The 27771-nt window shown below is 56.6% G+C and overlaps 10 protein-coding genes and 1 non-coding gene across 11 annotated transcripts in view; 5 read left to right on the top strand and 6 right to left on the bottom strand.

Moving 5' to 3' along the window:
* The window catches only part of DICSQDRAFT_158759 (uncharacterized protein), a 2595-nt gene extending 1085 nt beyond the window's left edge, over nt 1–1510 (top strand). Inside the window, exons 5-9 of the mRNA XM_007360626.1 lie at nt 29–160; nt 215–889; nt 950–1014; nt 1072–1199; nt 1257–1510. Coding sequence (XP_007360688.1) covers nt 29–160; nt 215–889; nt 950–1014; nt 1072–1199; nt 1257–1300 — 1044 coding nt within the window. The 3' untranslated portion in view covers nt 1301–1510. The remainder of the gene's footprint in view (nt 1–28; nt 161–214; nt 890–949; nt 1015–1071; nt 1200–1256) is intronic.
* Nucleotides 1511–1820: 310 nt separating this feature from the next.
* Nucleotides 1821–2639, bottom strand: DICSQDRAFT_131560 (uncharacterized protein). The gene has a single exon (XM_007360625.1). It carries the CDS (start codon nt 2449–2451, stop codon nt 2233–2235), a length of 219 nt encoding a protein of 72 aa, XP_007360687.1. The 5' UTR covers nt 2452–2639; the 3' UTR covers nt 1821–2232.
* A 487-nt stretch (nt 2640–3126) lies between these two features.
* Nucleotides 3127–5535, bottom strand: DICSQDRAFT_96564 (RabGAP/TBC; the record flags this gene model as incomplete). The annotated part of the gene is made up of 5 exons (XM_007360624.1): nt 3127–3727; nt 3780–4204; nt 4257–4742; nt 4799–5309; nt 5400–5535. 5 exons carry the CDS (start codon nt 5533–5535, stop codon nt 3525–3527), a joined length of 1761 nt encoding a protein of 586 aa, XP_007360686.1. The 3' UTR covers nt 3127–3524.
* A 1225-nt stretch (nt 5536–6760) lies between these two features.
* On the bottom strand, nt 6761–7893 carry DICSQDRAFT_142837 (uncharacterized protein; the record flags this gene model as incomplete). The annotated part of the gene is made up of 3 exons (XM_007360623.1): nt 6761–6837; nt 6896–7388; nt 7456–7893. 3 exons carry the CDS (start codon nt 7891–7893, stop codon nt 6761–6763), a joined length of 1008 nt encoding a protein of 335 aa, XP_007360685.1.
* Nucleotides 7894–8835: 942 nt separating this feature from the next.
* On the top strand, nt 8836–8917 carry DICSQDRAFT_t6. The gene has a single exon. It is a non-coding gene; the product is annotated as a tRNA-Ser (tRNA).
* Nucleotides 8918–9049: 132 nt separating this feature from the next.
* DICSQDRAFT_131556 (serine carboxypeptidase) lies at nt 9050–11443 on the top strand. Its single transcript, XM_007360622.1, has 12 exons — nt 9050–9432; nt 9492–9640; nt 9703–9833; nt 9895–10005; nt 10071–10170; nt 10223–10313; nt 10367–10503; nt 10560–10590; nt 10647–10691; nt 10746–10962; nt 11017–11175; nt 11245–11443. The coding sequence occupies exons 1-12, from the start codon at nt 9194–9196 to the stop codon at nt 11311–11313; spliced, it is 1479 nt and encodes a 492-aa protein (XP_007360684.1). The 5' UTR covers nt 9050–9193; the 3' UTR covers nt 11314–11443.
* DICSQDRAFT_165105 (uncharacterized protein) lies at nt 11429–11778 on the bottom strand (the record flags this gene model as incomplete). Its single annotated transcript, XM_007360621.1, has 2 exons — nt 11429–11673; nt 11715–11778. 2 exons carry the CDS (start codon nt 11776–11778, stop codon nt 11429–11431), a joined length of 309 nt encoding a protein of 102 aa, XP_007360683.1.
* Nucleotides 11779–12210: 432 nt separating this feature from the next.
* On the bottom strand, nt 12211–14697 carry DICSQDRAFT_151585 (uncharacterized protein; the record flags this gene model as incomplete). The annotated part of the gene is made up of 8 exons (XM_007360620.1): nt 12211–12385; nt 12450–12709; nt 12764–13792; nt 13847–13894; nt 13950–13978; nt 14032–14189; nt 14250–14493; nt 14639–14697. The coding sequence occupies 6 exons, from the start codon at nt 14695–14697 to the stop codon at nt 13383–13385; spliced, it is 948 nt and encodes a 315-aa protein (XP_007360682.1). The 3' UTR covers nt 12211–12385; nt 12450–12709; nt 12764–13382.
* A 415-nt stretch (nt 14698–15112) lies between these two features.
* Nucleotides 15113–17787, top strand: DICSQDRAFT_46920 (uncharacterized protein; the record flags this gene model as incomplete). The annotated part of the gene is made up of 13 exons (XM_007359806.1): nt 15113–15282; nt 15334–15445; nt 15530–15534; nt 15584–15608; nt 15667–15695; nt 15749–15858; nt 16539–16565; nt 16619–16726; nt 16774–16801; nt 16861–16921; nt 16987–17028; nt 17201–17566; nt 17617–17787. 13 exons carry the CDS (start codon nt 15113–15115, stop codon nt 17785–17787), a joined length of 1254 nt encoding a protein of 417 aa, XP_007359868.1.
* Nucleotides 17788–20296: 2509 nt separating this feature from the next.
* DICSQDRAFT_151582 (high nitrogen upregulated cytochrome P450 monooxygenase 2) lies at nt 20297–22586 on the top strand (the record flags this gene model as incomplete). Its single annotated transcript, XM_007360619.1, has 10 exons — nt 20297–20356; nt 20413–20743; nt 20810–20887; nt 20952–21192; nt 21288–21311; nt 21385–21459; nt 21516–21678; nt 21737–21978; nt 22037–22126; nt 22193–22586. The coding sequence occupies 10 exons, from the start codon at nt 20297–20299 to the stop codon at nt 22584–22586; spliced, it is 1698 nt and encodes a 565-aa protein (XP_007360681.1).
* A 234-nt stretch (nt 22587–22820) lies between these two features.
* DICSQDRAFT_76854 (zf-DHHC-domain-containing protein) lies at nt 22821–27707 on the bottom strand. Its single transcript, XM_007360618.1, has 14 exons — nt 27503–27707; nt 27377–27452; nt 27200–27321; nt 27132–27148; nt 26939–27081; nt 26805–26890; nt 26653–26752; nt 26573–26587; nt 26405–26519; nt 24172–26116; nt 23980–24108; nt 23819–23921; nt 23272–23766; nt 22821–23160 (listed from the first exon to the last, which is right to left on the bottom strand). Exons 1-10 carry the CDS (start codon nt 27646–27648, stop codon nt 25578–25580), a joined length of 1359 nt encoding a protein of 452 aa, XP_007360680.1. The 5' UTR covers nt 27649–27707; the 3' UTR covers nt 22821–23160; nt 23272–23766; nt 23819–23921; nt 23980–24108; nt 24172–25577.
* Between the last annotated feature and the right edge of the window lie 64 nt (nt 27708–27771).

Below are 27771 nucleotides of genomic sequence, written 5' to 3'. Positions count from 1 at the left end.
CAGACTGTGGCTAACCTTGCCCCCGCAGAACCTCGACAGGGCAGTGTCCACCGGTGGAAGCGGGGCGCACGGTCAGACGGACCCCATTGGCCCCGATGCTCTCTTCGCCCAGGGTGCCATCAAGGCTTCCGCCAAGGGCCAGGTCCTCGCTACGGTGAATGTATGCTAGCTGGTTCTTCTCCCATGTGCGCCGAGTGCTGATATACTGCTCCAGCCTGGATCGAACACCATCTCCCTGTTCTCGATCAACCCCAAGATACCCACGGCCATCAAGCAGATCGGTAACCCGGTCTCGTCTGAGGGCGAGTTCCCGATGTCGCTCGCGTTCAACGCAGACGGCACCCGCCTCTGCGCGCTCAACGGTGGCTTCGTCAACGGCGTCGTCTGCTACAACGTCGACAAGCAGGCCGGCCTCAAGCCGATCGCGAACTCGCAGCGCTCGCTCAACCTCAACCAGACCACGCCCGCGACGGGCCCCGCGGGCTCGGCCTCGCACGTTATCTTCAGCGAGGACGGCTCGCAGCTCCTCGCGTCCGTCAAGGGGGTCCCGCCCACGCCCGGCTTCATCGCCGTGTGGGACGTTCAGGCCGACGGCTCGCTCTCGGCGGACTTCAAGAGCGTCGCACCGCCGTCCGGCGGCGCGCTGCCGTTCTCGATGACCCTCATCCCCGGGAAGAACGCGCTGCTCTCGACGGACCCGGCCCTCGGCTTCGACGTGTTCGACTTGAGCAGCGGGAACGCGTCATCTGCGGTGCCGATCAGCGGGCAGAGCGCGACGTGCTGGTCGAGCTTCAGCAAGAAGACGGGCAACTTCTACCTCACTGACATCGGCACCTCGACCGTCACTGAGGTCAACGTCGACGACAACCTCAAGGCCACCATCGTTGCGGTATGTATCTCTTCGTTATCTCCCGCTATCCGCGTGCGTGTCCTGACTATCTTCCTGCAGCAATACAACCAGACCGCGGGCTCTGCGACGATTGACAACGACATTGCTACGATCAACGGAAATGAGTGAGTATATGGACGCAGAAACTCCTGCTACGCTCTCGCTCATAAGCCTTCGTATAGCTTCCTTTACGTGCTTGCGCCCAACGCCACGCAGATCGACGTCCTTTCCCTTCAGTCCGCTGGTAACGCCAAGCACATCAGCACCCTGGACATCTCCGGCCCCACCAAGGCCGCTGGTGTGACCATCAGTACGTCCCCCCTTCCCATCCCTCGCCGCCGGCCAAGCTAACCTTACGCTCTCTTAGACCCATTCAACCTCCAGGGTTTCACCACCTTCATCAAGCAGTGAAGGGCTGATCGTTCCCTTGTCCATCGTCCATCGTTCGTTCCTTAGAGCTCGCCTAATATGTGGTCCCGGTTGTGTCTTTTTGTCTGGTCCTGGTGCTGGTTCTTGATGATCCACTGCGCCTGTAGTCTATAGAGTTACGCTCTTCTTGGTCTCTCGGATGTATCCCTAGTCACATTCATACTTATACAAGTGGGGAAGTCACTTGAACCGCTGTCTGTGTGCTTGGCCGCGCGAACTCGCAAGCAACATTTACGATCGTGGAATCGGCAGTGTACGAGTAGCGCCGGGCCTGGAGCACAGCGCTCCGCCCGCAGTAAGTCTGGCAAAGTATCAAACAATAGCAGTGAATCGTGCCGTGAACGTTACGTCGATCGACGACCCTTGGGCGTCGAACTCTATCAAGCCCGCAAGAATCGCAGCAACCTGATTTACGTCCAAGTTAGAACAGAAGCCTTAGTAAATTACGTTTCATCGAAGCCCTCGCAAACAATAGGTAACAGCCGAATAAATGGAGTGGTATCGATGTCGGGTCGCGACACAATAATTGATGACTATGGATACATGTACCGTCTACAAATGCGTGTACAACAGGGGGAATGATGCATGCGAGACCGTGAGAAGCGTGAGTACAAGATAATAGACCGAGTCGTGGATGGGGATGCGATGCAATGGAGAGTGCTGAGACGATGCAGGGAGATGTGTCCGAGAAGAAACCGGGAAGAGCGGTGGTCATGGCGACGCAATGGAAGTTCCTGGGGTAAGGTACGACCTGAACGTCTTCCTCCATTCCGGGAGGTGGTAGAGGGAGAAGCTGCGCATGGCGGCGCGAGGTAGTCGAAGGCACAGTACCAACCGCCTCGTCGCGGACGAGGGCAGCCGTACGCACCTGAAGCCCCATCGCGCGTGCGCTCCAGCAACACGCCTGGCGATGCCTACTTCGACTTCTTCGTCGGAGTGTGGCCTGCGCGAGCCATGGCGATTGCCTGGCCCTGCGCGGCGTTGTGCGGGGATCCCGAGGCGAGGGCGGCGAACATGGTGTGCGTGTTGCGCGGGTCCTGCTGGAAGGACGCGAACGCATGCGGTGATGAGGGCCCCGTCGGGAAGAAGCTCGCGATGGGCGAGGACGGGGGCGACGTGTAGATGGACGACATGATGGTAGTGCGGGGTTCGTGAACTGGTATCGTGCCCGCGTAGTGGTGGGTTTGCAGCGAGGTAGTACAAGTACGTCGCGCGTAGTCGTGAAGAGTGTTTGGATGCGGAGCGTTGGCTCGTACGCGTCTGAGGAATAGAGGGTGCGAGAGAGGTTTGGCTGGGTGTGGCCGAACGAGCTGCGGGTGAAGCGAAGCCTTGGGGTAGACGGGCCCTGTCGGCAGTCTTTTTATGCGAGGGCGCGAAGCTAGCGGGATGTGAGCGAACACAAGGCTTGCCTTTCCTGTCCCTCGACTCTCCTCGGTGCGCCCTGCGAATACAAGCTCCCTGCCAAAACGGGACGGCGGCACATGACCTACGATATATGACTTGCCTTTCTGGGTTGAAGGGATGTTCCGGGAATGGATTCGTGCCGTGGTTTACGAGAGGATCAGACTTCGAACTCGAAGAACCCATGCGGCAAGGCGACGCGAGCAACGCAGACACGCCCGAGTACAAGCCACCTCGTGCTGAGGTAGCCAGATCTGAGCAAAAGCCGTCCGTCAGTTTCCAAACGCAGCAGAGACCGAAGAGGCTAACTCACCGGCATCGCACACATATGGACCAACAAGATGACTAGGCCGACGCACCTGGCAGTGACCCTTGTTCCGCCGAAACTTCCTCACCCAGAGAGCGATACGTCTCTATACTGCCCTTGTATTCCTATGGAGTTATCCTCAATCGATACATCGTGAGGTCGAGCCGACTGCTATGAGGTACGGTAAGTAGGTGTATACTAGGCGACATGGTATCACGATTAGCATCTAACACTAGGAATATGTTGCATCAGCCAGGACATGCGGAGAGCAGCGAGTGAAAACGATCATGACGACGATGGAGACAGAAACCAGCCGATCCAAACAGAGATAGAATCAAGGAACGAAGAATATAGACACAGGTAAAACTGGCCCAAAAGAGGATCTATAGCTCCACTCATGTCCGGCGGATGCAAGCCCTATGCCAAACAGAAACAGAGGCCCATGCGAGGTGAGAAGAACAGGTGTCCATCGAGCATCGAGTCCATGCGAAGGCTATGCTATAGCAATGCGGAATGGTGCTCGCCTGACGCGACCAGTCGATTCCAGTCCTGTCTCCACCGCGCCATATCCGAACGGATCTTCTTGTCGCCGAGGACCTTCTCGATCCAATGCAGGACAGCATCCTCGTCTTCGGGAACAAAGAAGGATGAAAGCAGAGACAATACCGTCTCGAAGTTAGCCGACTCCGAAGTGATGTGATCTGTCGGTCACAAAACGTCAGATTGACTCAACGTGATTGGGCAAGCGCGTACCTCGGTAGACCCAGATGATAGCCAACGCAACGACCACGAATATATCGTGACCCTCCAGCAGGAAAGCATCCCACAGCCGGAGTTGCATCTGGAACGGCACAGAGTTTGCAAACAGGGTAATGTACCACTTGGTTGCGTACGACGTTGTCGATACTGTGTGTTTCTTGAAAGCGCCGTACACAGCTGGGAGCATCTGCTCTGTCAACCGCTCTTGGACGTAGATCGCCTCAAGGAGACCAGGGAAGCCAGGACTGAATACGGAATGCATGCTGTACGAGTCGTGTAACCGCACTAATGACGCGTAGGCGCGTTCCGGCTCGTAGTAACAGAGGAGGGTCGCGGCGAGGGGGCCCATGCCTTGACAATAACCGCATGTTTCACACTTCAGCGAGAGTGAATGCAGGACGTGGAACAATGACCGTTGCCTGCAAGACTGAATGAGGGGAGAGAATGGGGTCGCGGCTCGGTGACACATACCCTTGGCCATATCTTGTCCGGAAGAGGACATGCCCGCTGATCGTCCGTGGCACATCCAAGTCGATCTGTACGTCATACGTCGAGGGCTTGTCGAGGGCTTCCCGGTACTCTGCCATAAGTTCCCGAAGCTCCACCTTGCCCGTGCGCGAGAACCTGCACATGAGGACCTCCCAGGCGGCGCTCCGCCAGCAGTCGGGGATACCCTTGTACACCCGCTCCCGGAACTTGGGCTCCTTCGACGGCTTGATACCCCAAAAGTCGATGTTGCCGCCCTCGTCCCGGGAAGCAGCGACGAGCATCCGGCCCCACTTGGCTGTGCGCGAACCTTCCTTGACGGGCGGTGGACTATCTGGCTGGTGTGGGAGGAGTGGCGGGCTTGCGGGACCAGTTATCACCGCCGCGGATGTGCGCGCGAGCGGCTTAGAGAAGGGCGCGGCAGGCATGGCAATAAGGCGGTCGTGGGAGGGTGTGTTGAAGAAGCCATATCTATGACACACCTGATGATGAGATTGACTCAGAAGCTAACGGCGGAACGCACGGACCTGTCAAGGCTCTGGAGCAACTCGACCTCTTGCGGTGCAAGTTCGCGCGTCTTCTCCTGCCCATCGCCGAGCGCCTGCTGCGCCCGTAGTTCGCTTGCGCGGCTGCCGCCGACGCGCGCCCGCGTCCGCTCTACGCCCTCGTCGTAGCCGTCGCCCTTGACACCGCACTGGTCAAGCTGCGCGTACGTGCTCCGGACGTGGAACGAGTCGGCATCCTCCCCCTCGGAGCGCACCACGGCCGAGTGGTTGCTTTCAGGCGTGCTGACCGCAGACGTCGAGCTTCGTGGGGAGGATACAGGGGAAAGGTGGTCGCCTGCAGGGACGCGCAGCGAAGGGGTGGGAGACGGCGAAAATGACAGGTGTAATGGTCGTGTCGGCGGAGAGGATGGCGTGCCAGGAGATGATGGAGGAGAGATCAATGGAGACAAGGGCGGCGCTTGCGGTAGGGGTTTGGGGTCTAGGGATCCGAGGGGCAAGGGGAGAGGCTTACTGCCACCGTTCGAGGTCGAAGCTCTGTGCTGCCCCGCGGAAGTTGGCCGACTCCGTGGGCCAGAGGGTCGCCGGTCAATACCAATGCTACGCCGCGCCGTTCCGGTGTCACCTGCACTCGTGCCATCGGCGATGGAGTGACGGACAACGGACGATGGTCTGCTGTTGGTGTAGGCAAGCTGAACGGTACCAGTGGTGGAAACCACGGAGTGCCTCGGCTTGTCCGAGGTACTGTGCCGTTTCCCCATGCTGGCACGTCGGACGTCATAAGTCGCTGTGGTGGTATCGTAGAACGCGCTGTCCTCTAGTGCCGTGGGGTCTTGCTGGAGAAAGGAATTCCGGTAGGATGGTATGGGGTGGATGGAGTCGCTCCCTGCGACGTGAATTCCAAGACCGTCCTTCAGACTGCGACTCACGGGACGAGACTGGGCCGCCTGGCTGACGGCAGATGCGGCGGCGGCAGACCAGCTGCTGGCTTCTTCCTCGTACATTGAATAAATAGTTACAATGGTCGTCGTGTCTGACGAGCTGCGCTCGCGCTCGGTCGAGCCCTCGGAGGACGAATGGGTGAGCTCAGGTAGGGCCAATGAGTGGCCGTCTGGCGTACGGCTCAAGCCGGGCGAGTGTGGGGCGGGTGTGCTGATGGGGGTTGGGGGGACGACGACGTAGAGCGGCGAGGACATCAACGCGAGAAAACGCACAGCGACAGCGGGGAGATGGGAGGGAAAAGAACGAGAGAAGGAGTGGCGGGAAGAAGGGATATGAGACACTCAGGTCATTGGCGTCGCTTGTACGTAGAGGACTCTTCCAAGCTGCTGCCGCCGCCTCAAGGCGCCTCATTCGCAGCCACTCCGCGCATCAATCTTCCACCGTTTCCATCTTGACACAGGCTCGTATGGCACTCTGTTTCATGACTTATCCACAGGTATATCCGGACTCCGTCCGACGCAGCTGCAGAACAGGACATCGTCTACAGTGCACCAGAAAGGGATTATTTAGGGCTGTTTCCTCGGCCGTTCGCGCCGCAGTAGCCGACACCGGCTTTCACAGCTTCTCTCCCACCTCGCCGGGTATGCACAGCTCACAGGCAAGCAACGCGGTGACCCGCGCATACAAGCAGCCCTATCGATACGCCGCAGTTGCTAACTGCTTGCCGCGGACCGACCGGGTGCATACCCGCATGACCGTCAATCAGCACGATTTCCAACGTACACATCAAGGCGCACGTCATCATCAAATTCGATCCGTGCCTCGCTGCAGGCTCGGACCCGCAAGCCTTACCTGGACGTCGACGCTTCGAGGGGTCGTATCGAGCAGCGGTATGAACCAACGCCTTCGTCCAAGTGGACAGGATGCGTGTCGGCTAAGCTTCTTCATGTCTCAGGAAGCTCCCAAGGTGCCGTTGAATCGCTGTTGCATACAGGGTATAGATCCTACACGAGACGCTCGTCACAATCCTACAATCAAATATCCTCAAAGCGACGTTGCGACCGTGCAGCTGCTCTCCTTCTGACAGACAGCCGTGCGTCCAAGGTTTTTCTTGATAGGACCTGCATACGACAAACGCGTGAGTGAAGATTATTCGGACCGAAGGACACGCCCACGCACCAGTAGGACCGCTGACAAACTGACACTCGTCGACCAGGCTCCCAATCACGAGACAGTACTGCCCGTGCTCGTCGTCTGGGTACTGCTCATCACCCCACGCGCCCTCGTACTGCAGCCAGCCTGCGCCTTCGGCATCGATGGACTGCGCGCCGGAGCCCGCGCCACCAGCAACGCTGAACGTCTGGGTGCTGTTGTCGAACCAGAACGCACGGTAGTTCGCGGCGAGGTCCCAGACGAAACTGGCGTCAGTCTGGTCGCAGAGCAGGTCTCCGGGCAGGTCGTGGCAGTGCTTGCCGGGGGTGGCGTAGTTGGCGTGCGTGCCGACGCCAATGTACGAGATCGGGCGGCCGTTGGTCTTGTTGACCGCGTCGAATGTGTATGCGGAGCCGCCAGAGTGTGCGGAGAGGTAGAACTCGGTGGGAGTGCCGTTGGTGAAGCGGACCATGGTGTGTTCCCAGTCGCCTACGTGATCGCCGAACTCAATGTCCAGAACCTGGACGACACGAGCGAGTTGGTGTCACAATCATGGTTGGCAAGCAGAATGTTAGCGCGGCGCTCACCTTTCCTCCGTGGTCATAGGAGTAGAAGTAAAAGAAGAACGCGTCGAGAATGCCTCCGGGCTTGTTCACCAGGACGATCGTCGACGGTGCCGTGCTGAGCCCATTGGCATCGGGCTTGCCAGCATCATTTGTAATCCAATCGGGAGACGTCGTCACGTCGTCCTTCGAAGTCAGGAAGACATCGCTGGCCAGTGAGGGGATGGTCTCGAACGTGACGGCATCCGCGATGTTCGTGAAGTTCACCTGGGGCGTAACGTGGGTCAGGTGGACCGCAACGTCCGAAGGCCACCATTGCTCCTTGGAGTAGAGGTACGACAGCGGTGCATGTTCAAGGACAAACGATGGCACCGGGTCGCGCTTTGCCAGGCGAAGGGGCGACGCCGCAGCAGACAGGGAGAGGGCGAGCGCTGAGAGAGCGGACAGAGCGATTCCGACCATCGTGCTGACTGTGCGGTGTCCACCGGGGCAGGAGCGGAAAACCCAAGTCCGTCCGTAACGAACTTAAATACGTCGATGGGCATGGATGTCGCTTGCTCATCGACTTCCGTTGCCTCGTCCGCTGTATACTTGAGATGAACAGAAGTCGAGAACGTGATAGCACATGCCTACGTGCCGTGGCTGTCAGCGCGTCCGTGATGTGATCCTGTATCGGATGGGAGCTAAGAACATTCCTCGGCAATCGTGACCACACCGTGTGGGCCACGAACGAAATTGCACACGCGCCCGAAACAAGCTGGGCCTCCTGTTGCAACTCTCATCAAGCTTCGGGAGCATGCGCTTCAGATAAGAACGTTGGACACGCTGCGATCTTCTTTGCTATTAGTGGAGGCACAGAATCAGGACTTGATCAGTAGTCTTCCTTGAGCTAACGCGGCCGCACTCCGTCTGGGGCAAGATATCCTACTCACCGTACCGCAAAGTTGTAAACAAGGACTTCCCTCGGCGAACAACCGACCGTATGGTGGCCGCACAGCATGAGCTCCTACGGTCAGTCTCTTTGCATGGAGATGTTGATCTAAATGCCTCCGAGTTGGCATGGGTAACTGATCTGCAGAACCGGTGTCGCGACTAGATGCTTCGGCCATCATCCCTTCGTCATGAGCAAGTACCATGAGCACGGAGCGGCAGCATTACCTAATACCGACGCTGCACGCGCATCATCGATTCTGCTGAGGCAGAATCTCAACAACCCAACTACGCAGGTCATGGGCCTGGAGACTATATATCTCCCCAGAGAAGTGTGTAGACGGAGATTGAGAAGCACAGATCCATGCGCAGTACGCTTGAGATACGGTCGTCGTTTCCAGAGTCCCGTCGAGCAGGTTCGAAGAGAGAGATGGCTTGAACGGGTGATAGGTATTTGCTGGGACCTGCTTTCACGGCGCTGTAGCCAAGTGGTTACGGCGACAGATTAGAAATCTGTTCTCCTTTGGAGGCGCAGGTTCGAATCCTGCCGGCGTCGTTATTTTGGGTAAGCATTCTGTCTTGGGATGTTTGGGTGAGTCAGCCAGTGCTGATATAATCTGTTTTGGTACTCATGGAAGATCTACGATCTACGATGCCACTGTAGTTCCTGTACTGCGCCGCGACTGATGTCACGTAGTGAGTGTTCTTCCAGCGGGCCGCCAAGTGAGACTCGCAGCACCGCGCAGTCCAATATTCGACCTCTGCACTTCCCAACAAGTATATAAGGTGCATCCGCAGGATCTACGAGCACTACGGAGAATCGAGGGGTGCAATGACGGTCTTGTACTTTCTCTCGCTCACACTCCTCCCTTTCACGGCTGCTTCTCAGCATTCTTTCGGCGCTCAGACTCGGAGTTCATTGGCTAATCAGCCCTACGACTCCGGACTGTTCAGCCCTGTAGAGGACTTACACAATATCTCTCCGTCGCAATATACGATCCTGCAGCACCCAAGCTTCCCTGCGCACAGCGTCCGCATCAAAGAGAGCAAGTTTTGTGATGAGGAAGTACAGTGAGTCACAGTTCTTGTAGCGCTGCATAGGGGGCTCCTGCGCTTACATCGTAACACAGAGCATACACCGGGTACATTGACATTGAGGCTCGACACCTGTTCTTCTATTTCTTCGAAAGCCGACGCGATCCCGACTCTGACGATGTCATCTTTTGGACGAATGGCGGCCCTGGCTCGTCGTCATCATACGGCCTTTTCATGGAACTTGGTTCGACTTCATTGTCCTACTGGTCCGTAGCTGGCTGATCCATGATGATATCTGTGCTTTAGGACCATGCCGCGTGACTGGAGCAAATACAACAGCGCGCTTTGATTACTCCTGGAACGAGCATGCGAACATCTTCTTCATAGATCAACCCATCGGAGTTGGCTTTTCGTATGCGGACTACGGCGAACAAGTGGTATGTATGTCATCGAGGATTCAGCTGTATGAGAGTGCTCAATACGGCGGTCATCGCTTAGGACTCAACTTTGGAGGCGGCCAGGGACATAGCCGCATTCGTTGCCATCTTCTTTGAACACTTCACAAAGTTCAAGGGACGCCCATTCCACATGGCCGGCGAGTCGTACGCTGTAAGCACACCCCTGCGTGTACATGACTGTATCCGACGCTTGGCACATTCATAATAGCCTTCTAGGGACGTTACATCCCGGTATATGCCTCAGAAATATACGACCGCAACGCGGCGCTAGAGGAGGCGGACATGACTCCCATCAACCTAACCTCCATCATCATTGGCAAGTGGTGCCATATATAACTGAGGTGCATTTACTGAACGCGTGGTACCAGGCAATGGCCCACAAGATTTCTTCGAGATGATGTTGTCGCTCTATGAGCTCCAGTGTGGATACCATGGCTATCCCCCATTCAAGAGCATCTCGTGAGCTGCAGACCTTCTGTTCCATAGCCGTACGAAGCTCACTACTTTCCCAGAGAGTGTGTCCATCTGAAGCAGCTGGTCCCTCGATGCAGGAAGCGGGCACAGCAGTCTTGCAAGGACACTCTCGATATCCTTGATTGCTCCGCGGCGTGGGAGTTCTGTTGGGACACGTTCGCCGGTTGGATCGGAGGTCAGTCACGATCTCCTAAGCGCAGACATCGAGTTTGAATCGAACTGCTTTCAAAGAACGAAATCCATATGACTACCGGCGGCCCTGGTAAGCGGTTCATCCTCCAGTAACAACATATACTCAATTGCGATGGGCCGCTGCAGCACGGATGTCGGTGGAGATTCCGAAGCCTGCTACCCCTCACTCCAGTACGCTCTAATCAGATTCAACCTCTCTTCCTAGCTAATCTATGAGGCTACCAGAAACATCACTGTCTACCTGAACCAACCACACGTTCAGTCCATCCTCGGTATCGATCCTGGACACAGCAACTATACCTTAAACGACAATGCATTGAATGCGCGGTTCTCACCAGTGGATACCTTTGCTTTCAGGGCGGAGCATTATACGGAAGCACTGCTCGAGCGTGGAGTGCGTGCTCTTATCTATGCCGGCGACACCGACTATGTCGGGAACCACGTGAGCCGCCTTCATCCTCTCCGTTAACCTGTGAGCATTGCTAAACTGCTGCAGATCATGGTTGAAAGGGGCACTCTCAAGCTCGAATGGTCTGGTCAGGAAAGGTTTGCGAATACACCCCTGCGGGACTGGCTGGTCGACGGAGAGATCGCCGGCCGCACAAGGACTGAGGGCGTCCTCACATTCGCGACTGTCCACGACGCTGGTCATCTGGTGCGTATACTTCAGTCCTACTCGAAGGTTAGCACTAAATGTAGGGGCATCACCCGCAAATGATGTTAGGTGCCTTTTGACCAACCTAAACGCGCTCTGGAACTCGTGAACCGGTGGCTAGCAGGAGAGGCACTCTGACCGTCCGTGCGGTTTGGTCGTATTCACTTTTGGGAAGTTACTAGTAATGGTTCCAGTGGCCCTGCTTGTACAACGCTGCGTATCTTGACTTTAGCGAAGAAGCACTCCATCAATGTCAGGCCCCTGTTACTAGAGCATCCTCGAATTCCAGATACGACTCCCCGTCCAGCTGTGCAAGCACGGGAACACGCGGGACATCGATACCAAGGTCTCGGAAGACCTGCGCATGGCGACCCATGGAAGGGCTGATCTGCTGAAGAAATGCTTCAATCGTCTGCGGCTCAGCCTGGTCCGGAAGGGGCTGTCGGAGGGAGTTGACGGCGGTCCGCGGGACGAGTGACTCTATGGAGGTAAGCTCGTCTAGAGAGCGAATCACAATTGAGGTAGACTGTTGTGCGCACCTCGTTTTCCACGGTTTCCTTCAGCCTTGGTCGGGATGTCATTGAATATGATGGGCTCCTGCATGCTGAATGCTGGAGCCTGTTGCTGGAACCTGTTAGCTGAGATGATCAGTAGAGTTAGGCTTATATCGAGTGAAGCTGCTACGAATCTGAGGTGAAATGGCAATAGTCAGAAAGCTGAACTTTCGAAGGACGGTGTTCTGAGCCGAAGACGTTGCAGATGCACGTCACCTCAACGAGCACCTGCCCTCCAGAACAGTTTTATCTCATAAGATGAGACAGTGGCTTGTTTGTGAAATGGCCCGAGACAAGCAGAAGGCTGAAAATACCGACGAACGCAGCATCCCAGCTTGTGGCCGCTGGCAATGAGATGGGATCGGGTGGGGAGGCCGATCCCCGACGTCATCGGGATTCGGGTTGCCGCAGCGACTGTGGCGCGACTCTCGCGCAGTCCTCCGCTGCTGCACCGTTGCTGAACGGTTCGAGTCGCAGCGGTTGCCCTTCTTAGTGGACGACGCTCTGAGCTTGCTATACCTATCACTGCTTTATATCGCGCACCTCTTGGTCGTCCGCCCGACACCTGCTCCTAGGCCCATCTCTATTCCACTCGAGCTGCCGTACACTTGTTGATATGCTTCTCGACCTACCTCCTGAGCTACTATTGTATATACGTAAGTACATCTCCCACAACCGGTCGTGTCTACTGAGTTGAGCTCGGTTGAACTCGATTGACAGTGTCGTTTCTCGACCTCCCGGAGCTTGCGTCTCTGGCACAAGTCTTTCCAGAGCTCGCCCCTCTAGTTGACGACCCCCTTCTCCACCACGAACGCGTTTGGGTCATCGGTCCATCTCGCGTCTCTCATTCCCTCTTTGGCACTAATGCTCAAGGGCTGCCACTGAGGCCGTCAATTCCCGAGCTTGTACACAGGAACATCCTGCGCGGTCTGGGTATCGAGAGACGCTGGAGGGACGGGTTATATTTCGGTTCCCCAATTGTACGTCTAGTGCTGCGAAGTCTCCCGATTCCTGCTCCTGAGGGTCTGCACCAGATGGTGCGTCAGTACGAGAGCGCGACTCGCCTCCAATGGACGCACGCGCGCACCATCCTCGCGCGCTCGCTGCACACGCGCTCGTCGCCCGCAGTGCGCGAAGCGTTTTACCACACGCGGGTCCTCCCGCGCGACACGTCCTCGACGCACGTCGCCGCGCCGCTCGTCTCCGCCGTACGACGCCTGCGCTGGGCACTTCAGCGCGATCGGCTCGCGCACTTCGTCAAGGACAGGAGCGAGATGGCGAAGGACGGCGGGCTGATGAAGTGGTTGGAGGGTACCGGGCGCGCTGTCATGTTCAGGGAGAACGAGCGGGTGCGGCTGGCGGTGTGCCCGGGGATCAAGGGGATCGTGAGGTACTACGAGGGGCTTGCGCGGTGAGCGTTCGTCTTGCTGTAGCATGCGCCGTGCAGCGGCTAAGTTCCCTGTAACATCTTCTGGTTCGCGTTGAGATGGTGTTTGTCTCTTATGACGAGTTGTCCTTTCTCGTGTATACCCTTCATGCTACGTATATGACAGGAAGGAGGATTGGTTACTGTACCATAGTTGAACTCTTCGGACTACGGACTTTTTGTAGTAGCGAACAGATCGACGTCCATATATGCGCCTTCGCGTTATCTCAATTTGTCTCAACCTTCGTATTTTCCACGAACTGTTCCCATGCTGCGTCCACTATGCTTCTGACCTCCCTCACGCGTTCCTCGCTCGTCCGCCATATCCCCCACTCTCCATCTCCGCCGACTCCCATACCCATCTGGGGCCTTCGGAACTCCATCTCGCTTGCGACCCAGCTTCCCCCGCTCAGGTGCACCTCTCTCAGCCCGCACGGAAGCAGTTCCTTCAGGAGGGGACCAATCGTCTGTGCATTCACACCCGAGCCGACCAGGATTGTGGCTGAGGCTGGCATGTGAGAGGCTGTGCGTATCAAAGTTCGCAGCTTGGGGAGCGCAGCTGGCGACGGAGCTGTGGGAGCTTGTCCGCTCGTCAAGATGCGCGTTACTTGCGGTATCTTCGAGATGTCCAGGTGGGCTATATGCGAACCTCAGTGTGCAGGGTCGCAGGAATTCGCTTGCAATAGCGTACCTGTGAGGACGTCCTGGCTGCTCATGTCGAATGCCCTATGAAAGCAAACTGAATGTGGATGGGCCCAGCGACTTCTTGCATTGATGATGGGATGCAGGCGTACTTTGCATGTCTCCTGCCTCCTGTGCAAGCCTGTGACCCATCAACTGGACAGCTTGAGACCTCTCCAAAGCCTGCGGACTCACGATTGTGTGTGGTCCACATCGATCCGACCGTCCTTGTTGAGGATACCGAACACGACGCCATCCGCGCCGGCGTCTCTGAATGCCCGAATGTCTTCTTTCATGACTTCAAGCTCAGCTTCCGAGTAGAAGAAGTCGCCCGTCCGAGGTCGAACCATCACCTTGAGAGGCAATTAGCGTATGCAGATCCAGTGGACTCCGGGCGAATGGTGTGGACATACCATGATGGGAGTGCCGGGGATTGCTGCGCGCACTTGCTTGAAGAGGCCGATGCTGGGCGTGGTGCCCCCGCCTACCCCGAGATTGCCACAGAGCTCGAGGCGATCGGCTCGTCCGAGGTGTGCTCTGATCGACAAAGCGGATGAAAGAAGAGGATGATTGGTCGCAGCAAGAGTAACCCACGCGATGGCAGATTCCACGGAATCGATGCAGACTTCAATGGTGAGGGATTGAGGGGACGTAGACCTTTGCTAATCTCTTGAGACACGGTAGGCAGCGCACTGTCAAGAAGCTGAGTACCTACGATATTGTCGGAGACAGGCTTGAGGACGTTCTGCGATCTGTTGGTTGGGACGCTATGATGGCGGGAAAGGAGACGGTGCAGACATACCACGACGGCCTCACGGCGGGCAAAGCGCCAGGCTCCAAGCAGGGAAATCTGTGCGGCATTTATGGGCAACGCAACCTGACCCTAGCATTTCTAGAGGGCCTTTGTATCCCTCTTTGTGATTTGGGAAATCTTATGGGCACGTTGCATCGCCCGTATATTTGACATAGATTTCCTCACCTGAACCATCGCGCTTTGCCTGCCGTGCCTCGCGCTACGGTCGCGGCCACGTGACCATGTTGACAACACAGCCATCGCGTCAGAGAACGGCTCTGTAGAAGTGGAGACCGCGCGACGCCGCTGTCAGCACACACGCTCGACGCCCGCTCTGCGACCGTTACGGGACACCCATCTCCTTCTTCCCACCCGACCTGATATGCGGCCGCAACCCCAACCTGCTGCTCTCTCCCCAACCACCATCACTGCGACCCTCCGACGACCTGGACGACTATGGGCGCAAGCACTGACTCGGATCCAATGAAGCCCGGCTCGAACGCCCCTCGCGAAGGCATCTGGTGGTCTAACGGGTTGTTTTTCGTCGCCACGCATATCGCCGCGGCCCTAGGCGTCTGGTATCACCCGCCGGCACGGGCAATGCCCCAGTCTCTTTGGCTCGCGGTCTTCCTGTGGCAGGCGGCGTCCATGGGGTGAATTTGCAGTCGCTATATGCGCTCCAGTTGGGCTCTAATGCTCCGCAGAGTCACTGTCGGTTATCACCGACTCTATTCGCATCGCGCCTTCCGCGCGACGCTCCTTGTCCGGTCGATTTTGGCGCTGCTGGGAGCAAGCGCCTTCCAGGGGTCCATCAAGGTATGTTGGCAGCGCATAGAGCGTGGTACGTAAGCGTAACCGGGAACTTGACATGTCACACATGGACGTCGCGGCAACTTGCAGTGGTGGTACGCCAGTTTCCTGTTTTGGGATAGTCCGCGACATTGACTGCTGTAGGTGCTTGAGACATAGACTGCATCATGTACGTACACTCGATACCGAGTTCAATGGAGCGTGCTCATAAATCACCGGCATTACAGAGGTTCACAGACGACCCTCTTCATGACCCGTAAGCGACTCGCATCGGATCGAAAAGTGACGATGACGCGGACGTGTTGCCAGGTACGCTGCTACGAGGGGTCTCTTCTGGAGTCACATGGGATGGATATTCTTCAAGTCGCAATATGAGCGGATGAAGACAATCGAGCGCGATGATTTGGAGAAAGACCCAGGTACGTCGCATCTGGAAAGGTTCTACTAGGCTCGAGCCTCAAGGGTCTTGGCTCGGGATGAGCGGATTTGGTTACTCTAGAGCACGAGCGGGACAATTGGATCTGGCTCAGGTTGTGTGCAGTCCGAAAACAAGTCCACGGCTGCGTCTGCTTGGGCTTGCGAACTATGCGCTTTTCCACTTTCTATCCGAAGTGCGAGTTGCTTCGGCGAGAGGGTCTGGAAGAGTATGTTTCGTACTGCTGAGGTGGTTGAATACGACGGTGCCGTGGATGGACTGTTGAGCGCCCCCCGGTGTGGGTCACGTATCTCGTTTCAGCTCATCGCTCGCCTCTTCGCTTGCTGTATCCCAAGGAGTCCATTGGCGGCTTGCAGACTTCGTGTCATGCATCAGAAACGGAGACGCAAGTAGAACGGGTATGTGAAGCCTATTCGTCCAACGCGATTTGGGGCCGGGCTTGAACACACCTCTGCTCATCGTGCGTCCACTTCTGTGCCGAACAGCCTTCCACTTGCGGATAAATCTGGCTCCGGGCGGGTCTCGTCCCTTTCGGACTCGAGGCTCCAGATGCTTGAGTCCGTACGCGGACAGGTCATGTACCATGCCCCTCAGGGTCTGGCAAACATCCTCTTTTCTCTCGCTTTTCCTTGCATGCGCATTGGCTAACAGCCCCGGTGACAGTGGTTCAATTTCAGCACCAATACTACGGTCAGCAGACATCGATCGTTTCTGTGTGAAACCGAAGCTGAGGCACGTTGCAGTTCCTCTCGCGCTCATTACGGGCTTCATCGCCCCACCGGCAATTGGGCTCGCGTGGGGGGACCCTCTCGGCGCCTTCGTGTATGCGGGACTCGTTTCGAGGTTGCTGAGTATGTTGCCGAGCCAATGTCTCTGATGCCGAGCTGATGCCCTGCAGTCTGGCATTGCACCTTCCTTGTAAATTCGTGAGCTCTCGCCGGCAACGTCTAAGGGCTGCTTCCCTGCTGACCTCTAGCTTGACAAGGCTCGCCCATTGGGACGGACTGCAGCCGTACTCCGATGATAACACCTCCAAGTCCAATCTGGTACACTCTTCTTCCGATACTCGTATCAACACCAAGTTGAGTCACAACCAACATCTGTACTTTAGGTTCTTGCCCTTTTGACATGCGGGGAAGGGAACCACAACTTCGTACGTCCTCCGCTTGCTCGTGATAGGCTGGGCTCCTCATGTTCTTCCCCCGGTTCTCTTCGGACCAGCATGTAAGCCCTTCTTGTCCATCCGCTATGTAGTGCGGGAACTATAACGCCACATCTCATTTTATTTCCCCCCTTCTTCGATTTGATCTCTTCGCGTCTTCCAGCACAGTTTTCCACACGACTTCCGATCAGGTCCGTCGCCGTTCGACTGGGACCCGTCCAAGTGGGCTATCATTTTGCTCCATCGCCTCGGGCTTGCCTCGGGTCTCCGGCGGGCACGTGTAGACGAGATCAAAGCAGCGAGGGACTACATGCGTCAGAAAGAGGAGTATGGATCTTCCTCGCAGTACGATCCTTTGTCGATTTCGGAGACATCATCCACCCCCGGTAACACCGATTACGAGAGTGACCAGTGGGACGGCGAGTATTGGACTCGAAAGCGAGCCATCGAGTACGCGACGCAGCAGAGCCGTTGTGTCATCGTGCTCGGCGGCTATGCGGTCGACGTGACTCGGTATCTTACTGAACATGTACGTCTTTTCCCTTGGGGACCTCCCACGCCAGCTCACGCGGTCGACAGCCCGGTGGAGCGGCCCTTCTGCGACGATACGCGGTCGGCAAGATGGATGACGATGCAATGGGAAAAGACGCGGGGCAAGACGCGGACTGGGCCTTCCATGGAGGCATCAACAAACATTCTCAGGCAGCGATGAGGCGCATGCGCAAGCTCCGTGTGGCAAAGATACAATGAAAATCCGCATCATGTATCGGGCAGGCAAACGCATACATGGACTAGACATAGGGTATAACATAGACGGCCTTTGCCATGGGGTGGTATGTGAGCTCGTGGAGGGCTATGGGTTATCGATACGGTCTGTGTGTATTGATTACATCTCCAATACAGTCGTAGAGTACATGATGTACCGCACTCACGACCTTCCATGTCCAGACACTCTCGGCTGACAGCCACGTCCGCGTATGTCGCGGGAGGATGCGGTTTCGCCCATTCAACTGCCTGGCGGTTGATGGCTGATAGTAGCCGCGTGTACGCCCAGAAGCACGGGACGCACGCCGAGCTGGCCGCCCTTCTCTCGTCGAGTTGGATGTTGGAGGGTTTCCGACCGATAGCTCACGCGGGGCATCGGATCGGGACTAGGCCGTTAAGGGGTACGCCATGTGCTGCTGGAATGCGGAAAAGTCGTCTTCTCCATCCTTGACCCGCGGGCGGTGGTGAAGCGACGCATTTGGGCGACTGCCAGGCCGAAATATATCGCAAGCTCTCAGGGCGTTGCTACGACATCCATACGCCACTCATCTGCTTCGTACCTAGAGGTAAGGTATCGTGAGTCCTCTGGACCCGAGCAGGAATTTCATCCTATCGACGTTGCCAGAAGGATAACCCGATTCAGAATCTATTTCACCATTCGAGTGTGGGTACCGCTAAGCGACACAGCAGCCACAAGAATGTTGCGCTCAATAGATAGGAGAAGGAGAAGTTGTTTCAAGTCGACACACTCTACGGCCTCGGACGTGACTAGGACCCAGCCCGACTCCTCCCAAGGGCGTTTCCGGGCGCCGAGTCGGTGAGTGGCGTGAGGGATGACGCGAGCAGTTTCGGCTACTCTCGAGCTGCGCTCATGCGCGCCGCTGTCAACCACAGCGTGATCCGGACGACCTACTCATGCATACGAACGCAGACGATCGTCTGCTTCAACTCATCGTCGGGGTCAAGATGGCACGCCGAAGGAGATCCGCCCATGCAGGATTGGTCAGTTGCTTGCTAGGCTTCAGAGGGTCCTCCCGACTTGCGAGGTTCGTTCCCAAGCTTGGAGCACACGAGGTGAGCCGGACCCTAGTCGCTATACTGATGGCGCGGTACTGACCCCGGTTTTCCGCACTATGTGCGTAAGGCCAGGCCGGACTCGGTTGAAGGCGCCCGGCCAGGAGCGGCCACATGCAGCTTAGATCAGCGGTCCTCACAAAAGCCGCATAAGCAGAGACGAGGGCGTACGACGGTTGCGAACGAGACAGAAGATCTAGTATGTACGTTACACTAGCGCTTATCCTGACTTCTCACAGATAGAACATGTACTCATCGGCGACTTTCCTCCCACAATCGCTCGCCGTCCCGGACGAAGGGCTGTGGGAAGCTTGGCATCGCTTCTAAACACGATAGGCCCTCTCAAGAAAACACGCTCAGGTCGGTCAGAGAGCCGACCCAGATGTAAGCCCGATTCCCAACTCACGACGCCCAAGAGCATCATCTTGAGCGCGCCTTGGTCCCCTGCTCAGTTGGGTTCCAGCGGGTCAGACCAACCTCATTGGGCTCGCAGACCTTTCGGCTGCTCATCGGCTTGAACGTGTTTGTTTCAAGAGGGTCCATCGTTTGAAGGCGCTGTAATGTTCCCCTTCGCAGTTAGCGTACGGCAGCCGAGGTACGCGAGAGTCGTACATAGGCGCAGATCCCACGATGGCTATCTCTTCTGTTATCAGATGAGTGTTGGTCAATAGGAACGCGCGGAATTGGTCTCCAGGTTGTCATCTCCTTGACCTCAGCCATACCAGCTGCATGCGGCCAGTGCGACGCTGTAGTGGACGTCAACGGACGCAAGGTAGGTAGCCGAATTCACTTCTTTGGATAGACCGGCCACTTAGTAGAGTTCTGTCAAGATGACCGAATCGCTGTAGCCGCGGTTAGCCCACTGTTACATAAGAAGCTATAGCCTGGGGGCTTCCACACCGGTCAATTTCTCAAGCGACTGCCGTGCTCCGACGGGACAACGGCAGTAAGTCACCGGATCCAAGACAGCGGAACGGAAGTGTGGAGAGACTCCGTCGCTCCCGAGCGGCTGCCGTTCTCCTGCCCTTTCTGCCCGAGAGGCACGGCTGCGGATTGGTGAGATGTAGGTAACACGTATCGGATTGAGCAGGACCCCTTCTGCATATTGCGCTACAGATGCTACTAGGGGGCCGGCGAAGCTTTCAAACACCTTGCAGGCGCGCTGCTTGACCCTGGGTGCCCCTTTGGCCGTCAAGCGTTCTGGCCATGGGGAGAGCCCTTCTCCGGGACTCTTAGGACGTCACTTCGGCATTGTGATTTGTCTCCGGCTGCATAAACGATGGATGCTTGTACCCAGCTTGATAACCGAGAGATCATTGGTCGCCGCGCGCTCGGACAACACGGGATTCATATAGCATACATCTTCGTATAAGAGCCAGCAAGACGGACCTCTCTCCACTAGGCCGCCAAGACCACTACGATGCCGATGTTCCCTCTAGCTAACGAGCGTGCACTGCTTACTATCGCCGGGGTCGCTCTGGTGAGTGAACCTTCTCATGTTCCGTGCATGTTATAGACGAGTGAGGGGCCATCTAGATCGTTCATTTCGTCTTCAAGCGATATGAGCCGCATCGTCTGACAGTTCATGCACTGCTGTTGCTCGCTACACCTTCTTTACTCGTTCTGCCTCTACTCGATCACCTCCCAGCTACCAAAGCGGTCCCGGTGGCTTTAGTCACATTCTGGATCACGCTTATATGCTCCGTTGCACTCTATCGTCTTTCCCCTTGGCACCCACTCGCACGCTACCCAGGACCCCTCTTACTGAGGTTATCCAAGTTGCGTATGGCATGGATCTCGCGAGCAGGGAGGCGCCACATATACACTCAAGGGCTTCATCGACGGTACGGGGACATCGTCAGGGTCGGTGAGTGACCTCATAGCCCCAGTCAGGGGCGACGAGCACATCGAAATAACCCCTCCCGGTATGCAGGCCCGAACGAAGTGTCGATAAATAACCCCGCGGCCATCCAAGCTTTCATGGGAACCTCGGGTTTACACAAAGGTCCGCGTGAGTGCTCACCTGCTGCTTCTAACCGATTGATGTAGCAATGCTGATCCCTACTGCGGCGCAGAGTGGCATGCGCGAACGGCAACACAGAGCGTCCAGCCTCTTATCGCCATCAGTGACCCGAAGGAGCACTTGCGTCGCCGGAAGCCGTGGAACCGTGCCCTGAACGTGGCAAGCCTGAAAGATTTGGAGCCATTCGTCGCAGCCCGCGCCGAACAGCTCGTCAGCCGGCTTGCTGCTTCTCAAAGCCAAAACCCAAGCTCAAAGCCTCCGACGAACCTTGCGAAATGGTTCAGCTGGTTTGCGTGAGTGTTCAGTAGGCTGAATTGCAGGGTCCCATCGCTTGCCGCTGTCGATTGAGGTTATGCGAACGCAGCGTGCTGACGAGTAAATTTGACAGGTACGACCTGATGAGCGACATGGCGTGAGTACTTCCCCGCTTCATACGAGGCATTGTGTGGATTTTCAATACCGGACGGGGTCCCGTGTCCGTCTAGATTCGGCGGTGGGTCCGAGATGCTGCTCAATGGGGACGAGGGCAGCGTCTGGTCCTTGCTGGAAGTAGGCCTGGTGTGAGTGCATTAGGTCACGTTCGCTGAGCCTCACATCTTGACGTTGCGGCGGATAGGAACTCCGACACTTTTGGTCATCTCCCATGGATGGCCGATTACATCCGCACGTTCCCTGGCCTTGGAGCGAAAATGAAGGAGATGCGTAGCTTCTGCATCCAGCGCACCTTGGAGCGTGTCAAACTAGGGAATACTTCCCGGAAAGATTTATTCTACTATCTTGTAAGCGTCTCACCGCTAGTTTTCCATGTGTTGAGCTCTCCGACTGAGCGGTGTGCAGAACAACGAGGACGGGTTCGAACATCCGCGACCGCTTCCAGAGGTTGTAGCCGACGGGACTCTGGCCATAGTAGCAGGCTCAGACACTACCTCAAGCGTCCTCTCAAACATCTTCTACTGTCTGCTCACGCACCCAGAAGCATACACCCGACTTAGAGCGGAAGTCGATTCCTATTACCCATCGGGGGAAGACGCCCTGAACACGAAGCATCATGCGAATATGCCGTATCTGAATGCGGTCATGTAGGTTCTTTCAGGGCGGCCAAGCCACCACGATGTCTGCTGACCGTGCACATCCTAGCAATGAGGCGATGCGTCTCTTCCCACCCGTAAGCGACGGGAGCCAACGTGTCGTACCAATTGGTAGCGGGGGAAAAATACTGGAAGACAGGTCAGCGCCTTCCATTGAAAGTGTCATCTATGTCGATGTCGTCGCTGACATTACAGACGTCCGTAGTTATCTTCCAGAAGGGACAATAACTACGGTGCACATGTATAGTATACACAGGGACAGTCGCAATTTCTCGCCCCTGCCAGATAGCTTCTGGCCGGAGCGTTGGATCCATGCGGCAGCGGACGACAAGAGCGTCATTGGGATGAAGCTTGTGCACAACACTGCCGCCTTTTTCCCGTTCTCGTTCGGACCCGGTAATTGCCCGGGCAAGGGCCTCGCGATGCAGGAGTTGCGCATGGTGGTCAGCGGGATCATCCAGCGGGTCGACCTGAGCTTGGACAACAGCTTCGACCCAGTCGCGTACGAGAACGGGCTGCTGGATTACTTCATCTTGACTCGACCGCCGCTGCCGGTCATTGTTAGGCAGCGAGAGCACAAACAGACAACTTTGCAGTAGTGTGTGTACGCCGATGATTCATATAACTATTTCTACTTTATCGTACGTATATAGTGTAAATGTAGCCTGAGACCACCACTTTTCCCGTGCATTAGATCCTTGAAGCTTGCAAGTAAGGAAAGCGCAAATCGTTCCTTGGTTCACTTGGGCAAGGACGACACGGCTGTAGTGGATCACGTGACGCGTTTACGGGATCGGAGCGGTTGAGCCCAACGGCTGGCCCGAGCTGTCCCCCCGAGACGGTCTCGCGCACTGGGGCCCTCCTGCTCGTACTGGACTTCGTACAACCAGCTTTCCCGCATTGTCGCAGCACGAGTACGATGTCGAAGAGGGAGGCCAGGAGTTTTGCCGCCACAGGAGTGGACGTCGACGCACCGCGCGCCAAACGTCGGAAGGAGGCCCCAGCCACGAGTAGCACAAGTCCGGAGCACAAGCATGACGCCAAGGAGCACACGCCCACCGGAGATGCAAAGGGAGACCTTGAGAACGTAGGATCGGTGGCTGAGGACAAGGACGAGGTGAGGGAGAAGGGGCTGCAGCTGTGGCAGGCGTTGAAGGACGCAGTCAACAAGGAGTGCGTGATGGTTCAGTTACATCTCGCATATAACGACCCTAACGTCCAACTCCTCCTTTGACGCCGCCATCACGTCCTCATCGTACTCCATGTCTCACCACATATTCTCAGAGGCCAAATTGCCTCTTTTCAGTTCATGCGTCTTCCCTCGAAACGACAATACCCAGACTATTACGCGCAGATAAAACGGCCCGTAGCTCTGGACGATATCAAGGCGAAGCTTGATGCAAGAGAATACCAGACCCTCGATGCCGTCCGGCAGGACTTCGAAACATGTTTCCGCAACGCCAAGCGTTACAACATGAAGGAAAGCCAAATATTCAAGGACGCCAAATTTTTGCATGTGAGCACTGTTGCCTGGAGAGCTTGGAGCCTCAGATGCATCATATATATGTCTTTCTCCGCCTCACTTCCAATTGCTGCATGTTGCTCAACACATGTTCCCCATGGACAGAAATCGCTATCCAAAGAGTATAATCGTATCGCTGGCAACGAGGAAGAAAATCGCGACGGCGAAGGCTCGGACGATGAGAGGAAGAAAGCTCCTAATCTTTATCGTCTCCTCAAAACAAAGTTGCAGAAGCTGGTGGACAAGACGGATGACAAGTAGGTGCCGTTGTAAGCTGCTAAGTACTGACGGGCTGACCATTTGTCGCAGGGGCCGCGTGCTATCGGCCGAGTTCATGGAGTTGCCTAGCCGCAAACAGTGGCCCATGTACTACACCATAATCAAGAAGCCTCAGAGTCTAGAGAACGTCTTCGTAAGCATCTCGTGCGTGATTCTATGTCACTTCTTGACAAGTTTCTCTGTCTTTTCAGAAAAAGTTGAAGCGGAAAGAATATCATAGGCCGTTCGACTTTGCCAACGATGTTGAGTTGGTGTTCTCAAATGCGTTGGAATTCAATCAGGAGCACACTCAAATATGGGAAGATGCGACGGCATTACGGGTATGTCTCTGACGTACATGTTAAGTGTGATTCCCTTGATGACGGCCGCCTCATGCTCTATAGGATTATTTCAGAAAGCTGATGGCCGATCTCCCTGAACCTTTCTCAATACCCGCATATGCCAACGCCGGTGAGCACCCGACTAAGATTAAGCTCAAGATGCCACAAGCTCCTGCCCCTGCCAAACCAACCGCAGCCCCCGCTCCCTCGCTTCCGTCCACAAATTCGATTGTAGTTGGCCGTTCTCACGCAGCCTCCTCCTCGAACCTCCAAGCACAAACAAAGCAGGATGTCAAACCAGCTGATGCAGGGCCGTCCGTGCGCATTCCTGCGAATCCCGTCAAGTCCCCGCCTGTAGCGCCTGTGATCGCACCCACACCCGTGCCTCCGCCCGTCCGTGCAATCTCCTCTCAAGCCCCTTCTTCCTCGAATGCCGTCCGCGCAACCGCTCTTTCTCCAGCAAACCCATTGCCGTCCATCGCAAGCTCCGCTCAGCCGGCCGGCTACCCACAAGCAAACGGCGCAGGCATCTATCTTCCCAACTCTGGCTACCAGCAACCCAGTCTGGTCCCGGCCCCTCCCAAGGCGCCTTCTAAGTCGCCTGCTCTCCTAAACACCGGCGCGCTCACAGTCGCTGATTCAACCCCGTCCGCCGCCGCTTCCCTACAATCGCTCCCAGCTGTCAATCAGTACGCACACTCGCTGAAGCATGCCGTCATCACGACGATGCCTGCGTACCGGCGGCTCGTTCTCGATCACTCAGACGGAGTTAGGACGTGGGCGATGCGGCTGGACGGGCCGGAGGCGACCATCGTCATCTCGGACGTGACGTTCGTGACGCACGACGATCATGAGGCTGAGAGCGACGAGGACGCGGCCGTACCACAGGAGGAAGAGGAGGAGGAAGAAGAGGAGGAACCCACCTCGCCGTCGAAGCGCAAGGCTGCAACTCGGTCGCCGCGCAAGCGGACGCGGTCTGCGCGGATAGCGAAGAAGGCGAAGGGGAAGGCGTCCGATTCGCAGCCTGGACCTATCCAGGTCAAGCTCAACGGGGTCCTTCTCACAGAGACCGAGGCCAGCACGTGGGAGACGCCTGTCCTTCCCGGCCTGAACATGCTGGAGGTGGGCGAGAAGGGCGGGATGGTGTGGAGAGTTTACTTAGATAGACCTGCCTATTAGTGATCGTCTAATGTCTTCCAGTCTACACTCTGTGGGATATCCCGTCTTCCGTATCGGACATTATTTGTCTCTTGTTTTGTGTGTTGTCTGTTCTGTCGGAGTCCCTTTCGTTGTCCTCTTCTCATGTAGTACTCGTCTCGCGTACGGTGTACAGCTATCTATTATGTGTATGTATAGCGGAATAATACCGATTGTCCATAGTGTCCGACTCATCGAGAACACACCTCTAATGTCAATGATAGATAACCATAACGCGATGTATAGATGTGCACGCAGTGACAACCAAAGCGCTATGCGCTAGTCGCGCGCCACCGCTCGAGCTTCTCAGCCAAGGGGATCTGCTCGTCTTCCGCCTCCGGCCCGCTCTCCGGCTCGCTGGGCGGGTCCGGGACGTACAGCTGGTACCGCCCAGGCTCCGCCGTCCGGTCCACGATGTACTGCTTGAGCAGCTCCTCCCTGTCGATCGGGCGAACCTCGTACCCCTCCGAGCCCCGCCTCAGGAACTCTCGCCGACGTCCCGGGTGCTCGTCCGCGTACTGCTCGTCCTCGTCCTCGGAGTCGACGGGGTATGTCTCGTGGCTCTCCTGTCGGTGGTAGTCGGGATGGTACGGCGGGACGGAGGCGTAGGGACCTTCGGCGGCCTTGGCGCGGGCGCGAGCGGGGTTGCGCCTACGTGCCGTGCCGGTGGTTGTGGGCCGGAGGTCGGGGTTCACGGAACCGTTGGCATACGTCCAGGGCGAGGCGGGGAGCTCGAGCTTGTGGTCTGGGTCGTCTTCGGGGTATAGGTAACGGTCGGGATCTTGGGGCGGCCACTGGCCGACGTCCACACCTGTCGTGCGGGTCAGCGTCTGTCATAGGCCACAAGAGAGGACATGAGCGGAGCCGGTAGCGGAAGAACGGGGGCGAGGCGCGAAGAAAATATGGCTACAAGGTGTCGAATGAGTGCTTACTTCGTGAAGCGATTCGCGATGGTTGCACACCTGGCTCGTGTCGGTCGGTCGTAACATGTCGTCGTCAAGTCGTCAAGGTTCGGGCAAGTAGTCGCCGTCTACGCCATACGCCTCGTCCTCGCCGTCCTCGCCCCGCGGTCTCCGCATCGTAAACTCAATCCACTTACCGTCGCCGTCCGCGAGCTGGTACTTCAGCCCGTTCCCGGGCGGGACGGTCGGCCAGCACCACAGGAGCGGGTTCGAGCCTAGAATGCTTTCGATGTTCCGACGTAGGCCGAGGTTCTACACGTAACTATGAGAAATTGGGAGGAGTCTCGTGCTCTAAGTAACCTTACGTAGGGGAACTTGACCTGCAATTCGTAACGGGGGTCAGTGGAAGTTGAAGGGAAGCAGCGGCACAGAGAGGGGAACGTACCTCGCGTATCCTACCACGGCGGACTAGAGTGGCCACCTTATCTTTCTCCCATCCCTCGATGGTCGTGGTATTGCTGTATACCGCGTAGAAGTGATAGAGGCTAGCGCGGCAGATATCAGTTGATGCGATGAACGCAAGAACGATGGCACTACCTGAAGATGCCAACTGCAAGCAGTACAGGTATGCACGTTGCGTAATTCAGAACTATGAATATCAGCTCGCGCCCGCTGGGTTCCTCCTGTGATCTCTTGAGAACAGGAGGGCACAAATGCGGCGAGAGGCGTACCCAGAATGTCGTGCTATACAGCACTCGCTTGGTGAGCATGGTCACATGGTATGTGCATGCGAGGTCGACGTAGAAGAGGAAGCGGATGAAGTGTCCGTAGTTGTAATGACCGACGCAGTTGTTCACCCATGGGCAGTGGTGGTCTGGTGCCAACTTTGAGCAACGGAATCAAAACGTAAATAGCAGGTCATACCCATTCTGAGCACACATCTAGTAGATTCCCATGAGGAGAGAGCGTCGCGCGAAGATTGCTAGACGCACCGTTTACACTGCCTGCAATGGTGAGCCCGTGGTGGCTTGTAGTTCTCGCATGTCCGGCAGTACCGCGGCCCTCTGGTCAACTTCTTGACTTCATAGCCGTCCATATCATTCAAGTCAGGTCTCTGAGCAATCGTTTAGAGTGTGTCACGTTGCTGCAGGTTTACGCAATAGACGTACCCAAGACGATGGCACGCCTCCCGGATCGGTTATTACACACAGTCGGTAATTCCACAGCAGCATGCCCACCAAGATACTATCGCCTCGGAGTCAGATAGGATCAGTCGTGGAGATTCTCGGACTCACTTGAACGGTAGTAGGAGCCCCAGCAGCTCCACAGAGAACTCCCGGCCGTACCAAGGCCATATTACGAATATCTGGCTTGAGTACGCAATGAAGCAGATGAGACACGTCGTGAATAGCACAAACAACCGTCCGGTGAGGCGGCCCATGACAGACCGAGACTAGAGGGGCGGATAGCAGAGACAATAGCAAGAAGAAGAGGCAGCGCAGGGTGTATAACTATAAGCAAGCTGGGTGTGCGCTGCCTCGTCCGACGAGATGACCGTCTCCGC

Source organism: Dichomitus squalens, assembly GCF_000275845.1.
Source record: "Dichomitus squalens LYAD-421 SS1 unplaced genomic scaffold DICSQscaffold_1, whole genome shotgun sequence".
NCBI classification, from domain to species: domain Eukaryota; kingdom Fungi; phylum Basidiomycota; class Agaricomycetes; order Polyporales; family Polyporaceae; genus Dichomitus; species Dichomitus squalens.
The sequence above is the reverse complement of the archived record's forward strand: the minus strand, read 5'-3'. Positions and strand labels throughout refer to the sequence as shown.